The 18318-nt window shown below is 36.5% G+C and overlaps 1 protein-coding gene across 1 annotated transcript in view; it reads right to left on the reverse strand.

The window, feature by feature from the left end:
• The window catches only part of MTREX (Mtr4 exosome RNA helicase), a 133354-nt gene that overhangs the window by 19733 nt on the left and 95303 nt on the right, over window positions 1–18318 (reverse strand). The window contains exons 19-22 of the mRNA XM_024765343.1: window positions 15979–16107; window positions 9392–9502; window positions 7846–8034; window positions 3410–3573 (exon numbers count right to left, since the gene is read on the reverse strand). Of these exons, the coding sequence (XP_024621111.1) occupies window positions 3410–3573; window positions 7846–8034; window positions 9392–9502; window positions 15979–16107 (593 nt within the window). The remainder of the gene's footprint in view (window positions 1–3409; window positions 3574–7845; window positions 8035–9391; window positions 9503–15978; window positions 16108–18318) is intronic.

The following is an 18318-nucleotide window of genomic DNA, read 5'->3' on the forward strand; positions in this document are numbered from 1 at the left end:
TAGTTGTGGCCCTTGGGCTTAGTTGCCCCGCAGCATGTGGGATCTTAGTTCCCTGACCAGGACTGAACCCACATCCCCTGCATTCTTTACCACTGGAGCACCAGGAAAGTCCCTCTATCTTTAGTTTAAGGAACCTCCATACTGTTCGCCATAGTGGCTGTACCAATTTACATTCCCAGCAACAGTGTAAGAGGGTTCCCTTTTTTCTACACACTCTCCAGCATTTATTTTTTGTAGACTTTTTGACGATGGCCACTCTGGCCAGTGAGAGGTGATACCTCATTGTAGTTTTGATTTGCATTCCTCTAATAATTAGTAATGTTGAGCATCTATTGATGTACTTTTTGGCCATCTGTATGTATTCCTTGGAGAAAAGTCTATTTAGATCTTCTGCCCATTTGACTGGGTTGTTTGTTTTTTCTGTTATTGAGCTGTTTGTGTATTTTGGAGATTAATCCCTTGTTGGTCGAATTGTTTGCAAATATCTTCTCCCATTCTGTGGGTTGTCTTTTCATTTTGCTTATGGTTTCCTTCGCTATTCAAAAGCTTTTTTAAGCTTAATTAGGTCCCATTTGTTTATTTTTATATTATAAAAATAATAGATTTATATTATGAAGATTATAATTATTTTCATCTCTTCATCATCTGTTTTTTATCAATTTCCTTGTATTTACAACTATCTTCAGTATTTGACCAACTAAGAATTGTATCAAGGAAAATTTAGCCACAAATACAAAAGATGAAAGATAAAGTCACAAGTCCTTTTTAGCAAAATGGGATGGCCCAAGTTCTTATCACAAAACATTACATAACTAAGTCCTTTATGTTGATCAGAAAGGAGAGTAAAGTTATAAAAATCTTAATTTTTTCTTCTTGTTCTTAGAAATATATTATTCACTCACTGACTCTTGAGTGTGAGAATTTACCTAGGGTCTGAGATTTTGCTTACATGACCAATTTCACCATCATCACTCTGCCTCGAGTGCTTTTTGTCTCTTTGTGTTAATTTTCTGATTTGTGTAATAATTGCAAAAACATCTTTTTCTGTTTGCCATGTGGATGACAAATGAAAAATTCTGAATTCTCAACTGTGTTCAATGAAAGCTGGAAAAAGACTACAGTGATGGTGTCTCTAGAATTCTATAATCAAGGTTCCATAGAGTATCTTACATTTATAAAAGGGTTTAATGGATCCATCCAGTAACTATAAGGGTGTTACTCTTAAAAAAAAAAAAAGAAAAGGAAAAAAGGGCATATTTCCTATTTTTCATAAGATTTCTAAAAAAAAATAAGGTAATGAACTATCAATATTTATAAACAGTAATAACTACTCAAAAATAAAGTCAAAAACTAAACATGGGTTCCTAATGGTAAACTGAGAGTTAAGTCAAGACAAAACGACAAAAATACAAATAAGGCAAGACTACTTCTACAGTCTAATGCAGGAGGCAGATAAGAAAGATAATAATCACAGGACAGCAATTTAATAGAGATTTATATAGGCAATTATGCAAAAAAAGTTGAGGAGCCTAAAATCAAACTGAAGAAACTCAAAGCAAGTTTCAGAGGATCTTTAAAAAAAATTATGCAGGAACAGGGAGCAAGGAAAAGGTCATGTTAAATAAAAGAAACACCATGTGTGGAATGTGGCAACAGACAGGATAGAAAGGGAAAGGCGAGAATACACTAAATTATGGAATTTATTCTGAAAGCAATACAGAATCACTGAGAGACTTTTACCAAACAATGACATGGTAGGATTTATGGTTTGGAAAGACTATTCTGAAAGAAAGAGTATAAAGGATGGGTTGTAGAGACTTATAAACAGGATGCACCTTAGTCAGTGGGAATAGTTAAAACAGCACAGAGGTAGGAGAAAACAATCATGAAGATGTGAGAAGACAGCTAGAAGGAAGAGGAGGAATCTAGGACAACTCCCCAGTTTTTGCCTTTAGTGGCTGGGTCGTATTCAGCAAGACAGACCAGAGGGAGAGGCAAATTTTGGGGGAAAGGTAATGTACTTTGATATGTGATATTGTTATCACTATCTCTCTAAATATTCTTTCTTCTAAGACTAAAACTAGCTGCAGATATCTAATAGAAATTAATTTCTATATTAACTATTAAATATCAATACTACATAACATCACAAAGAAATAATTCTAATAACATTAATTTTGGCATTCAAATCAGTAGATTGGTGTTATAGTCTAAATTTAATCCTGGGTAAATTATTAGCCTTATAGTGCCTAGGTTTCTTTAAGTACAGAGTAGGAAGACTTAATTTTATCACAGCTTAAAGGAAAACTACAAGCCTGTAGGCCAAATCTAACATGAAGAAACATTTTATTTAGCTTGCACAGGGACTTAAATAATTTTGAATTAGTATGTGAACATTTAAAAATCAAGAGATTTCACCAAAAAAAAAAATCTGGATTTTTGACTTTTCTAAGTTGAATACTCTGATATCATATTATTCTGTAATAATTAATTGGGGCTGGGTAGTCGCTGCCCCCTTTTGGCGGCCTAGAACTGTCCTGTTTGCCACAGAATCTTGGCCCCTGCTGATATCTGAATTCATATCTGAACCAGATGATCAGTAAGAACAATATGAATAAGTCTTCATCAGGAATATCCAAAACCATCTACAAGGCTTGTAATTCTTTGGCCCCATCCATTAGGGCCTTGGTGAGAACATAGAAACTGTTTCAAGATGTCCTTTATGGACTCATCGAGAATAATGGTCATGACTATGGCAAAATAAGTATCTTCAAGATGATGGCAGTCAAGTGGGACCCTGAGCCAGAACAACTTAAAGAGCCCTTCCAGCATTTCGGACCCACAGAAACAATCGGAGAGAATGAAATGACTTCTGTTTTAAGTCATTTAGTTTTAAGGTCATTTGTAATGTGGTAAAAGATTACCAAAATAGACAACAGCTTATATCCAATTTACAAAAGTTTATATCCAATTTCAAGCTGTGGCCTATAATATGCTATACTCTAATACCCTACTGTTAGACCAAAACTTTACATAAAAAAGGATAATGATTATTAGATTAAGTTTCAAGGTGGGAAAATGTTCATAATTGTAAAAATAATTAAAAGTATACAAAAACCATATATAAACTAAGGTTACAATTATGTAAAAAGTCCACAATGCATTAAAATAAAGAAAAAGGAAACATATGGAAGTACTAATGATGTCTGTGTTAATTAGTAGGATTCAAAAGATTTTTATTCTCCCTTTCTAATTTCTCAACTTCATGATCAGAACCTGTATTTTAATATGGAAGGCACTGTACAACTTTATAATTTTAATATAGCTCTTATTCCAAAAGATTAATAGCCTTCATTTATAAAACAGTATCCCATTTTAGAATCAGTTTTCTAGAACAACCAGGTTTTACCTGCTTATTTCACAAGCCACTCGTCCTTTCATCTCTATGACATCAGAAGACGTAGCAAATCCCAACCTCCTTAAAACACGTTTGCGACATTTGAGTTCATCCATTTGTAGGACAGTTCTTGCTTTCTTTAGTTCTCGCTTTGCGGATTTAATGTCTATTGCAATCTAAGGCATATAAAAGTACAAAAGAAGTTCAATAATAAGGTAAACAAAATGATATGATGTTTAGTCATGAAATGAAACAAAAAATATTATATTGGGGGCCGGGGGACGTGGAGAACACAGGAGTTTCTTACTGTCCCAGGATATTACACAAGAGGAATGATGTATCTGAAGTAGCTATGACATCAACTCCAGCTTTTCATCCTTAGGGAATCAGGGGGTAACTCAGAGAATAAGGAAAGAAAGATGAGAATATATGAATCTTATCTCTCAACTATTTATACCCTTATGATGCCCTGAAAAGTGTTCCTTCTCTTTGCCCTCAAATTGTATAACAAATCTGCCTAAGCTGGAAGTGGATTTAGCAAAGAGAAGAGGTCTTTATTCTATAGACAGAGATGAATGCTTAAAAGGAAAATGTTATTTTGAGGTCATCCTATAGGGTAGATGAGTTTTAAAATTCTATTAATCAGAAAATATTACATACTTTTCGACTGTGACAGAGGATGACAGCACAAGAGCAAGAAAACACTGTGATCCTGAAGTGGACGTTTGAAGTTCAGAAAAACATGGACAGAAAAGTTTAGGGATTGAGAAGTAGAAATTCAAAGACTTTGGAATTTTGAAGATGATTTATTAAGCTTCAACTGAGGAGTAGAAATGTTGAAGGCAATGGTGGAGGTCAGTAACTGATATTTATTGACAGCTAACTATAAATCCTGTTTCTTCAAGTGCTTTACATTATTTCATTTAATTCTTACAGCAATCATATAAAGTAGGTAACTAATATTAAATGTGCATTTTACAGATGAGAAAATTGAGGCAGACAGAGATTACCAAGATCAAGATACTGGTCAAGATCACAGAGCTAGTGAGTGATAAAAGATGGGATTCAAACCCAGACTATCAGACTCTAGAATCTAAACTCCTAGCAATTATTTACATTGCTATGAACAGATATATTGTCATAATGCTAGGAGGATAAGAAGGAATGCTTTATATGTTAGACAACTTTATACTACCTAGCATGATCTATCAGGCCTATCAGAAAAAAAAAAATTTGTCTTCTAAAATTTCTTTAATTGAAGATGTGCCCATATTAGCATAGAAGACTGTGCTAAATACCCAGAGGCATATAAAGCTTAAAGGTTGGTAGAAGACAGTCTACTATTTAAGATTTTTATCATAGTAATTTTTATATTGATTACATGTTGAAATGTATTTTGGACATATTGAGCTAAATAAAAATCTTATTAAAATTAATTTCACCTGTTTCTTTTCACTTTTTTTTTGCAGTATGTGGGCCTCTCACTGTTGTGGCCTCTCCCGTTGCAGAGCACAGGCTCCGGAAGCGCAGGCTCAGTGCCCATGGCTCACGGGCCCAGCCGCTCTGTGGCATGTGGGATCTTCCCGGACCAGGGCACAAACCCGTGTCCCCTACATCGGCAGGCGGACTCTCAACCACTGCGCCACCAGGGAAGCCCTTCACTATTTTTTTAAAGTGGCTACTAAAGAATTTAAAATTACATAAGTGGCTTGTATTATATTTCTACTGGATAATGCTGTTCTATATCTTTTTCTACATACTTTAAAAGAACACAGATATCCATGTCTGTAAATGAATAAATACATAGGTACAGGGGCTTTTCCCACAGAAGTGAGGTCAGCTTCCTTTTCCACTCAATACAATTAGGACTTCTTTTCCAAAAAGTACATATGAATTTACCTCATTTTTTAAAAATGGCCATGTTGATACCCACTGTGTGGATATGCATAATTCATGTATCTAATTTTCTACTGATGAACACTGAGGTTGTTTACATTCATTTGCTTTTTCAAACAATGCTACAAGAACATCCTTGTACTGCCTCACTTTGTAGTTTCATTCCGAGAGGACTGGAAAGCTGAATCAGAGGGTATGAGCACTTAAAATGTTGACAGTTGAGGGGTCAGATTTTGAAGGCTTCCTAGGCAGGGCTAAGGAATGTCAAATTTATCCTGCAGTCACTAGGAGGTCAGGAGGTCATTAACAAAAAAAAGACTTGTTTTTTCCCCCTAAGTTGTTAACTCTTTGTAGTTTTCTTTCATTAAGAAATGCAATACAAGGGGCTTCCCTGGTGGCACAGTGGTTGAGAGTCCGCCTGCCGATGCAGGGGACACGGGTTCGTGCCCCGGTCGGGGAAGATCCCACATGCCGTGGAGCGGCTGGGCCCATGAGCCATGGCCGCTGAGCCTGCGCGTCCGGAGCCTGTGCTCTGCAACGGCAGAGGCCACAACAGTGAGAGGCCCATGTACTGCAAAAAAAAAGAAACGCAATACAAGCACATTACAGACAATGGGTGGTGGGTGGGAGTAGGATTACCTACTATAATCTCACTGCCCAAACACAACCACTTAAGGTTTCCCTTTCAGTCTTTTCTGGTGTGCGTTTTTACTTTTGCTAAATTGTAATCATAGTCCACAACGATTTTAGGTCCTACTTTTTAAATTTAATGTTCCTGCATAAGCATTTTTTCCATGTATTGCAGTCTTCATAACAAGTTTATTTAGCCTGTCTTTCAACCAGACACTAGGGCCTTTTTGCTATATTTGAGTGGCTCAGATAATGCCTTTCTCTGTGGCTTCAAACCACCTTCTCTGTGGATACCTTCCAGTCATCACTCAACCAAACTCAAGTCTTTCTGTTCCTGTGTTGAAACTGTTAAGGATGATTCTGGTGGTCAGGTACGGAGTAACTGGAAGCAGGGAGGGAGCTGCTGCAATGGTCCCGGTGATAGATGAGGCCAGGATGACAACTGAGTATACTCAAGCTTTTTGTGTCTCAGTTTCCTCATCTTGAGAAGAAACCTTCATGGTGGGCCACAGCATGGTGTGCTACATGTTCACTGAGAACACACCTGCTGTGCCCAACATGGCACAGGGCCACATCATGCTAGTTCACAAAAAGCTAGAAAGGGGCAGTGCTGTAAAACTATGAACTGAACACATTATTAAGCCAAGAAGTTTCTACTTATATTATTTATTCAATAAATACTAGGCATCTACTTTATAAAAATAGATCATTATGGGAAATATGGAAGAGTACAAATAAGCTTAAATGAAACACCTGAGTCTAAGGAGCTTAAAATCTAGTTTGTCAGACAGGAAGACAAACATAATAAAAGTAGCATGTGATAAAAGCTGAAAAAGCATAATAGCAAGGAGTTATAAACTTCAAGGAGGAAGCGACATTTGTATATACAAAAGATTCTAGTTGAAGAGAAGTGGATAGTGGAAAGAAATGTATTCATTTCAAAAAGCTTTTTCTAAATTCATTATTCAGAATGGCTGTAAGAATGCTTTTACTGGTTAGAGAATATAGCTAGTTAGCCTAAAAAGGTGAACTGCTACCTCATACCACTAAGATGGCTATAATTAAAAATACAGACGAAACAAATATTAGTGAAGATGTGGAGAAACTGGAACTTTAATATATTGCTGGTGAGAATGTAAAATGGTGCAGCCACTTTGGAACACAGTTTGGCAATTTCTCAAAAAGTTAAACATAGAGTTAAACACAGAGTTACTCACTGACCTGCAATTCTACGCCAATTCCATCCAGGGGAAATGAAAAGATATGTCCACACAAAAATGTGTACATAAATGTTCATAGCAGGATTATTCATAATAGCCAAAAAGTTGAAAAACTCCAAATATTCATCAATTGATGAGTGGTTAAACAGAATGTGGTATATATATACAATGGAATATTTTTCGGCCATAAAAAAGAATAAAATACAAATTCTGCTACATCATGGATGAATCTTGAAGATATTAGCTAAGTGGAAGAAGGCAAACACAGAGGCCACATATTGTATGATTTTTTTAATATGAAATCTCCAGAATAGGCAAATCCATAGAGGCAGAAAGGAGGTTTGTAGTTGCCAGCGGCTGGAGGGTAGGGAAAGGGGGAGTAACTGCTAATTGGTATGTGGTTTCTTTTTGGGGTGATGAGAATGTTCTAGAATTAGATAGTGGTTATAGTTGCAGATATCTGTGAATATACTAAAAACCACTGAATTCTATGCATTAAAAGGGTGAATGCTATGTTATGTGAATGACATCTCAAAGTGATCAACTTTTTTTTACTGGTAAGAGTTGATAGTTTACTTAAAAGATAGCTAGACATTTTCCTGTTTTAGCTGATGAAACCAATAGGAAAAGAAAATGAAAAATATATACTCACTTATATAGTGAAATGCTTAGAATTCTATGATAAAAGAGTTTCTGCCATACCTGTGCTTTTTTTTCACAAAGCGTATACACAGTTTCCAGATTTGGATCATTGTGAAGTGGATGAGAATACATTCGATGCTCAAAAGCCTCTACTTTCTGGATGACTTTTTTCAGTCCTTGATCTTGAATGCCCATGTCATCAATAGGATCTAATAAGGGAACACCATCAGGAAAACGTTTCTGAACTTCCTGAAACAAAATATTTAAAATTCATTTTTCATCTTACATACAAAATTAGTTAAGACTAAATACTTCCTTTTATGTTTTTTCTATGTACAGACATGTATTACAATTTATTAATAATTCTAATATTTAAAGTTTAATAGTTATGGATGCAGCACAATTTATTGATAAAGCCCATCATTGTATATTTAGGTGGTTGTAACTTCTTGCCATTATAAATAATCCTGTACTGAACATCTCAAGTGTAAATGTTTTTCAATATTCTGATTACTTCTTTGAGGCTGATTCCTAGGGAGGGCACTACTGAGCTGAAAGATATAAACTTTCAAAGGGTCCAGATTCCCATCACTAAATTTTTTTGTAACATGATTTGACTATTAAATATAATGAATATGTGAGTTCAGGGAAGAGATAGGTAACTATAGGCTGGTACCCCACTGGGAGACTTTCAGGGTCTTGGATAGGGCTTAAAGGTAAGATAGGATTTGGCCAGTTAGAAATAAAAACAAAGTTGGTGGGGAGGAGTTACCCATAAAAACTTTTTATAAAACTGCCAAGAGAATTATTCATTTCAAGAAGTCCACCCATGGACCACAGCTTAAAAATTCCTACTGTACACTGAAAGCATCCTGCTTTCTCAGATTTTAGTACATAGCCTTCACTATATAGTAAATCCTTTTCAAATATTTATTGACTAACCAACTAACGAAGTGCCCTTTTATTTTCCTACCGGAAAATAAAATTTTCTATAAAATCTTAACTTCTCCTATTGAAAATAAGACTATTTCATCCATGTATTAACTATACTATAAAGTAGTTAAAAGTCCTGGCACATGATTTTATACATAAAACTTTTTTTTTTTTTGCGTTACATGGGCCTCTCCCGTTGCGGAGCACAGGCTCCAGACGCGCAGGCTCAGCGGCCATGGCTCACGGGCCCAGCCGCCCCGCGGCGTGTGGGATCCTCCCGGACCGGGGCACGAACCCGTGTCCCCTGCATCAGCAGGTGGACTCTCAACCACTGCGCCAACACGGAAGCCCTATACATAAAACCTTAAAATACACTCTATAGTTATTTTCATTCATAACGAATAAAGCAAAACATATTTAACACAAAATAGTGGCCATGTTTTCCTCCGTGAGCCCTCCTTTAGCCTGACTTTGTTGCTAGATTCAAAGAGAGGACAGTCTACATATAGATATGCTGCCACTATCTTTGTTAAAAATAACTGCCACTATTGGTAGTGTTTATAGGTTTTCTGAAAGAAAGCAATATATTTAACAGCAAATCAGTTGCCTTGTTATAAACCTTATTTATATTTACATAAAATTTATATTTAATTTATAAAATTAACGTGTATACCTGTATTGATTTTAAAACACTCTGTCTATTGTCCAGTGGTCGAAGGTCTTTAGGAATGTAAAGCCTAACACTGCTGATAGCGGACAGGAGATGCACCAAAACTGGAACAACCTACCAACAGAAAAGTTATATATATATATGTTACAACTAAAATTGAACGTGTTCAAATTCTGCCATTTCTTAAATTTACCTTTTTATTCTTAAAAGGAAACTGCATTTACAGTATGTGACAGGTATAAGAAGTAGATAGTAATCATTGTGGAAGCTTATATCTTAGTAGAAACTATATTTAAAAAGTAAAAACAAATTCAAACCTTTAAGTAACAGGCAAACAAATGGTACATAAAAATAAGTGATTCCCTTAACATAGAATCCATATTTTATTCATTTTTGCACCCTCAGTACTTGCTACTTTTTGAATACCTAAAAGTACTATAGCACTACAGAGGAAGGAAAGACTCCTATTTAGGTCTATTTAGGTTTAGCTGGCCACGCAAGACTCATGTAATCTCTGGATGGGCCAGAATGAAGAGCTGAAAAGAGGTATTTCAAGCATAGAAAACAGTATACTCCATTAGACATAATCTTGAAGAAAACCTATCTTCAAACTTTCTTCCATGCTTTCTCCTGACAATAATACCCTTCCATCACCATCAAAAATGCCATTTGCTTTCTTTAAATTTGCTCCCTTTAAATTCAGACTCTATAAACTGAGGAGAGGTTAACATTTTCACAGATCCAACTTTGTCAGCTTATTGGTCTCCTTACCTTTACACTGATCACCACTGGAAAAACAACTGTCATTCACTTGCTGATAACAAATATATTCACTGTGTTTTACTAAACAAAATGGTATAGTGGCTGAATGTGGGTTCTGGAGTCAAGACTGCCTGGGTTTGAATTCAGTCTTCAGTTAGTTGTGTGACCTTGATCAAGTCACCTAGAGTTTTAAGCTTCAGTCTCCCCATTTAAAAAATGAGGATAAACAATGGAACAGAACAGAGAGCCCAGAAATAAACCAACATACCTATGGTCAATTAATTTATGTCAAAGGAGGTAAGAATATACAATAGAGAAAAGACAGTTTCTTCAGCAAGTGGTGTTGGGAAAGCTGGATGACTGCAATTAAATCAATGAAATAACAACACTCCTTACACCATATACAACAATAAACTCAAAAGGGTTTAAAGACTTGAATATAAGACATGACACCATAAAACTCCTAGAAGAGAACATAGGCAAAACATTCTGACAAACTGTAGCAATGTTTTTTTTAGATCAGTCTCCCAAGACAAAAGAAATAAAAGCAAAAATAAACCAATGGGACCCAATTAAATGTGTATCTTTTAAGAACAAGCACCTTCTCCTGCATAGCCACAATATTATGAGATCACAGAAATTTAACAATAATACATCATCTAATACATAGTCCATATTAAAATCTCCCCAACTGATCCAATAATGTCCTTTATAGACTACTACCACTACTACTACGACTATCACCACCACCACCACTACTACTATTACGTTTGGAGCCAGGATACTACTACTACTACTACTTTTGGATTCAGGATCCAGCCAAGGATCATTTACTACATTTAGTTGTCAGGTCTCTTAGTCTTCTTTAATCTAGAATACTCTCCACCTTTTTTTTTTTTTTTTTTTTTCACTCCACCTTTTTTTGTTCTTTTATGGTATTAACATTTCATATAATTTCAAATTTACAGAAAAATTGCAAGAATAGGATAAAAAGCTCCCATATACCTTTATTCAGATTCACTAATTATTTGTATTTTGCCCCATGTGCTACAACATCCTCTTTATATATTTACGTATATACATATACACAAACAAACACACCCATACAACCACAGTACAAGTATTAAAAGAGGGAAATTAATGTAGATACACTGATATTATCTAATCGACAGTCCATATTAAAATTTCATCTATTTTCCCAATAATGTCTTTTGCCCTCCCTTCTCCCCCACCACTCTATGGAGCAAAACTAGGATCATGCATTGCACCTAGCTGTAATATTTCTTTGTTCTTCTTTAATCTGGAACAGTTCCTCAGTTCTTCTGTGACTCTCAAGACATTGACATTTTTGAATACTATAGGCCAGTTATTTTGTAGAACGATTCTCAGTTTAGGTTTGTGTAATCATGAAGAATCATCAGACTCAGGTTATGCATTTTTGGCACAAGTGATTTTTTTCTTTGTTGGTCTCAGTCCATTGGTCAACATTACTGGATTGGTGATAGTAACTTTGATTACTTGATTAAAGTAACATCTGCTAGCATTTTCTACTATAAGTTACTACTCTCCTTTTCACAATAAATTCATAGGGAGAGAAATTTATAAGAAACTGGGGCTTCCCTGGTGGCACAGTGGTTGGGAGTCCGCCTGCCGATGCAGAAGATATGGGTTCATGCCCCGGTCCGGGAAGATCCCACGTGCTGCAGAGTGGCTGGGCCCGTGAGCCATGGCCGCTGAGCCTGTGTGTCCGGAACCTGTGCTCCGCAACGGGAGAGGCCACAACAGTGAGAGGCCCGCGTACCGCAAAAAGAAAAAAAAAAAGAATCTGCCTGCCAATGCAAGGGACACGGGTTCGAGCCCTGGCCTGGGAAGATCCCACATGCTGCGGAGCAACTGAGCCCATGTGTCACAACTGCTGAGCCTGAAAGCCACAACTACTGAGCCCACATGCCACAACTACTGAAGCCTGTGCGCCTAGAGCCCATGCTCCGCAACAAGAGAAGCCATGACAATGAGAAGCCCGCACACCACAACAAAGAGTAGCCCCGGCTCGTCACAACTAGAGAAACCCACATGCACAGCACCAAAGACCTTACGCAGCCAAAAATAATATAAATAAATAAATAAATTTATTTTTAAAATTTATAAGAAATTTATAGGGAGATTCTTTATAGACTTTGTAAGTATCCCATTCTTCATTAAACTTTTTTTTAAACATTTTTAAAATTAATTAATTAATTAATGGCTGCATTGGGTCTTCGTTGCTGCGTGTGGGGCTTTCTCTTGTGGCGCATGGGCTTCTCATTGTGGTGGCTTCTCTTGTTGTAGAGCATGGGCTCTAGGCATGCAGGCTTCAGTAGTTTGTGGGCTCAGTATTTGTGGCTCGCAGGCTCAGTAGTTGTGGCGCATGGGCTTAGTTGCTCCACAGCATGTGGGATTTTCCCGGACCAGGGCTGAAACCCATGTCCCTGCAATGGCAGGCAGATTCTTAATTACTGCGCCATCAAAGAAGTCCTTCATTAACTCACTAGTTTTAACATCCATGGATTATTCTTGCCTGAGTCAAAAATTACTTATGGTAGTTGTCTAACGTTGACTCTTCTAACATCTCCATTCCTTCTACAGTATCTATTCTGAGTATATAAGCTTGTGGGTTCTTATTTTATTTTCACTTGATTATAATCTTTTACTATCATTATTTTTATTCTCAAACTGTCAAATTCACTTTTAAAGAAGACATTATGTGGACTAAATTGGCTTTTGAGCCGCCAATTTGTGATCTACACAAATCCTAGATACATGGGCTGGCTGGAAAGAGAAGACTCAGGACGTGAAAAACTGTCAATGATGTACCAGGTAGCCAACACCCAGAGGGAGAAATACACTATTTTTCTGTACTGAGGTACATGTACACAATCCAAAATGGCAGAAAAATTAAAAATAATTCACTTGACTTTAGAGAAGAAGTGTATGCTTTATGTACTTGCAGCTGAATTATGCACAAGTTGCATTATGCAGAAGTATTTCCTTGAAAACAGAATAAACACTATCTGTGAAGACCTGATTCAGAAGGAAGACAGAAACTACCCAATTTCTAATGCTGCTTCCTATAATAAGTTCCATCTGAGAAATGGTCAACTAAGTCTCACACTAATGACAGGAAAGAAACTATAAAGGCCCTCCTACAAATGTCTCCGTAAGTACAAGAAAGGGAGATCCTAAGACTTAAGTTCTGTAAATAAGAACTTAAATGTTTAAAAAACAAATGAATAGTTGCCATGAAATTATAAATGTCTACACTCACAAGGATTTAAAAACATGCTATAATATTTGCATTGTGCAGTTGATTCAACTTTCTAAACCTAATAACCTTTATAAAAGAACTTAGAATTCAGGCTTATCATGATGCAACATCGGTCTATATAAATCCAAATAATCACGAGGGCAATTATTAGAAAAGCGTGAGAATACCAACAGTAAGGAGTATTTTTATTCTTAGACCTTTTTCTTTGCAAGTTTGTCATAAATCAATTTACCCTTTTAAGATAAGCAAATGATAAGGTAAATAATATCAGAAGTCAGTACATTTTTTTTTTTTTTTTAATAAATTTATTTATTTATTTATTTTTGGCTGTGTTGGGTCTTCGTTTCTACGTGAGGGCTTTCTCTAGTTGTGGCAAGCGGGGGCCACTCTTCATCGCGGTGCGCGGGCCTCTCACCGTCGCGGCCTCTCTTGTTGCGGAGCACAGGCTCCAGACGCGCAGGCTCAGTAGTTGTGGCTCACGGGCTTAGTTGCTCCACGGCATGTGGGATCCTCCCAGACCAGGGCTCGAACCCGTGTCCCCTGCATTAGCAGGCGGACTCTCAACCACTGCGCCACCAGGGAAGCCCCGAAGTCAGTACATTTTAAGTCAATACATCCTTTAAGTCAATACACTCTAACTAAATTTTGACCAATGTCATCTCTTCAATTAAGACTGTTAGCTAAAACACAATATGATTTTTGAATTTTTCATCTAAATCAGAATGATGTTTTTTGAACCAACTGAATTTTAATCAAGTCAAGGCAGACAAAATTATTCAAACCAATGTGATTTTTATTAAATTTTAGATTTACAAAAATTAAATTTGTGTCTTGATCTAATTTAAAAGCTGACTAATGTAATAATCTATTGAATGTAATAGATGCTTTCTCTAAGTTTATCCAGAAGAATGCCAGTGAAAATGGTGGAGGCAAAGACCTCCAAAAATCCTCTTCCCCACAGAAGCATTGGGAATACTGGCAATTGTCAAAATCAACTTCTTCATAACTCTGGAAATTAAACAAAGGCTTGCACCAATCCAAGGAGCGTTTAATTAAAAAAAAACCTAAACCAAAGAATTGGATGCTTTGCGGTGTTTTAACTTACTTTACTCCCTCTCCCACTCAGCTCCACAGTAGTCTTGAAAACCAAGAGCCTGCAATCACTGAGTATCAGTCTGGCAGCCACAGGAAGGGACAGAACAGGGTTGAAATGACTTCAAAAGGCCATTCCCAGAGAACTGTCAGTATTTCACCTGTTTGGTGGTCCCCTAGAAGACTCTATTCATTCACAAGGAGGTCATTATTTGACCTGACCCAGGGCTTGCCCGGTGCAAACAACCTTTTCCCTAGGGGCATCTGTTAAAAATAGTAAGAGGCTGGGCTTCCCTGGTGGCGCAGTGGTTGGGAGTCCGCCTGACGATGCGGGAGACAAGGGTTTGTGCCCCGGTCCGGGAAGATCCCACATGCCGCGGGGCGGCTGGGCCTGTGAACCATGGCCAATGAGCCTGCGCATCCGGAGCCTGTGCTCCGCAACGGGAGAGGCCACAACAGTGAGAGGCCCGCGTACCACAAAACAACAACAACAACAACAAAAAGAAAAACAAAAAAACGTGTACTGTTACAAATTAAAATCAGATTTTTAAAATTTTAAATACTTTGAACATATTTAAAAATAGCTGATTTAAACTCTATTAAGTGCAGTAGCTGGACTTCCTCAGTGACAGTTTCTGTTGACTGCATTTTCCCTGTATATGGGAAAAAAGGGGCCCATGACATTATTAATATCTGCCATGAGAGAAGGAGAATGTTGCGATGCATGCCACATATTTGCTATTCCAACTTCAACTTTCCCACAAACCAAAGCCTGTTATGACAAGTATCATTAACAATGACATTTCCTAAAAGACCTAGCCAATACAACATATACTTAAAGCAGTGTTTAAAAAAAAATTTCAGTATATTACTCTTCAAATAGATACTTGGACTCTCCACAGTAAGGCTTACCTACAGTTATTCTATATTAATTATTTTAAAATGAAATAAAATAGGAGCCATTTAAGTAATATGTGTATCTCATGTGGCAAGCTGAATGTTTTGCATTTAATTAAAAGCACATGTAAATTAATGAAAAAGTTCTACCTAAGTTTCCTATCAAAACACTGGCTCATTATTTTCAATCATTATTTTCACAGAAATGTAATAAACAATATGGATGGAATAAAGTGTAAAATGATACAATCGTAAAATAATGATAAAACATCTTTTTTAGCTCAGGTAAATCCCAGCTTCATGTGAAAATTTAAATGATTAAATTCTCTTTATCTTTCAGTTTGTCACTAATTACCTTGCCATAATTTGATGAGATTAACCATCCTACTGGTGTTAGATGGCTTTCACATACCTTGAAAACTTCCAATTAGGAAATCATGACAGTATGTTCATTATAATCACATATAGGAAAGCTAGTGATTATAAATAATGTACAAAATATCTGAAATCTGAAAATGAAAAATAAAGTACAAACCTGCATCTCTCCTTTCTCATCAGACTTAGCTGGTTTTGCAGCCTCAGTAGCTGAATTTTTCAAGCTCTCTTTGCTACAGCGCAGAAGTACTTCCACTACATACAAAGGATCCAGTTCACCAGAATTAGGCTAGAAAAAAACAGGATAAAAGTAGTTTATTAATTCTTAAAAACAATTTTTTTTTTTTTTTTTTTTTTTTTTTACATATGGGATCTTCCTGGACCAGGACACGAACCCGTGTCCCCTGCATCAGCAGGTGGACTCCCAACCACTGCGCCACCAGGGAAGCCCCTGGCACACAAATTTTAAGTTCCATGTGTACAGGAACTATGTTCTCAGTATTTAGCACTATGACTTACGTAATGCACAATAAATGTTAATTTCATGAAATGAAGCCTGTCTCTTTTCATCCTTCAACATGCTCCACTGGATGAAAAAACACAGAAATTACTTGACACCTACAAATTTAAATGTTATGATCACTGTCAACTGATATGCCATTTTAAGTTTCTAATGATCGGTTTATAATTTTTTTTCATGTTATGCCAGAATTAGAAAAAGAAACCAAAGGAATTACCAGTATCAGAGAATGAGTATGTTATCTTCAAATAACCTTAATTAAATAAGATGAAAAATATATTCAGAGCAGATTATTTTATTGCTTAGTATACTGGCACCTCTACTCTATGATTTCACATCATTTCATTAAAAGTCTTTTAGTCTTTTATATTCTCTAATAAAAACATGATTCTCAAAGACCTAACACTAATCACATCTTCTGCACTATGACAATTTATGTTTGAGAGCAACGTTTTTCGAACAGTAATAGAAGACTTTTTTCTTCAGTAAAGAATTCCTCTTTGCTTTTTAATTCAATATTTGAATAATCTCTTTTGCATAAAATTAGATAAAGGGACAAGTTTTTTTAAAAAACTGAAGTATAGTTGATTTACAATGTTGTGTTAATTTCTGCTGCACAGCAAACTGATTCAGTTATACATATATATACTTTTTTATATTCTTTTCCATTACGGCTTATCACAAGATATTGAATATAGTTCCCTGTGCTATACAGTAGGACCTTGTTGTTTATCCATTCCATATATAGTAGTTTGCATCTGCTAATTCCAAACTCCTATTCCATCCCTCCCCAGACCACAAGTCAGACTATAAGTCTGTTCTCTATGTCTGTGAGTCTGTTTCACAGATAGGTTCACTTGGGTCATATTTTAGATTCCACATATAAATGATACCATATGGTATCTTTCTCTTTCTGACTTACTTCACTTAGTATGATAATCTCTAGTTCCATCCATGTTGTTGCAAATGGCATTATTTTGTTCACTATTTTGTTTTTGTTTTTAATGACTGAGCAGCATTCCATTGTATCAATATATATACCACATCTTTATTCATTTATCTGTCAATGGATATTTAGGTTTCCATGTCTTGACTATTGTGAATAGTGCTGCTATGAACATAGGGGTGCATGTATCTTTTTTAGTTATAATTTTGTTTGGATATATGCCCAGGAGTGGGATTGCTGGATCATATGGCAGGCAACTCTAGTTTTTTGAGGAACCTCCATACTGTTTTCCATAGTGGCTGCACCAATTTACATTCCACCAACAATGTAGGCAGGTGCCCCTTAAGGGAGAGTTATTTTGATTGAGAGGGAAACATGGCAAGAAGTGATGACTTGTTCTCCTCCCACCCACCCTGCACAGTTCTTGTGCAAAAGTGAAAAACTGTCAAGAAGTGACCACGAATCCATTCCTACAATCTATTTCTGTAATAAAACTATCCATTTGCCTCAGAATAGTAAAATATATTTCCAAAACAAACCAAAAATACAATCATAATTATCTTAAACTTCTGAGTACAAATTTCCTCAAAGAAAGCATAAGCTCCATTTTCCAATTCAAAAAGAAAACTAGTTTTTTCTCGGCACATATTTTTATTCAAAATTTTTTTTTTGTTTTTGTTTTTTGCGGTACGCGGGCCTCTCACTGTTGTGGTCTCTCCCGTTGCGGAGCACAGGCTCCGGACGCGCAGGCTCAGCGGCCATGGCTCACGGGCCCAGCCGCTCCGCAGCATGTGGGATCTTCCCGGACCAGGACATGAACCCGTGTCCCCTGCATCGGCAGGCGGACTCTCAACCACTGCACCACCAGGGAAGCCCAAATATGGTTATTTTTAAAGAAGTTTTAAAACATTTTTCAGCTTGATACAGATTCAAAGACAGTATTTTCAATTAGACTGGTATCTGCAAAGATTATGTGTGTGTGTGCACACATACACATGCATATATATATATATATATATATATATATATTTGTT

The sequence above is a fragment of the Neophocaena asiaeorientalis genome, unplaced genomic scaffold, assembly GCF_003031525.2.
Source record: "Neophocaena asiaeorientalis asiaeorientalis breed wild unplaced genomic scaffold, Neophocaena_asiaeorientalis_V1.1 scaffold198, whole genome shotgun sequence".
Classification (NCBI taxonomy): Eukaryota; Metazoa; Chordata; class Mammalia; order Artiodactyla; family Phocoenidae; genus Neophocaena; species Neophocaena asiaeorientalis.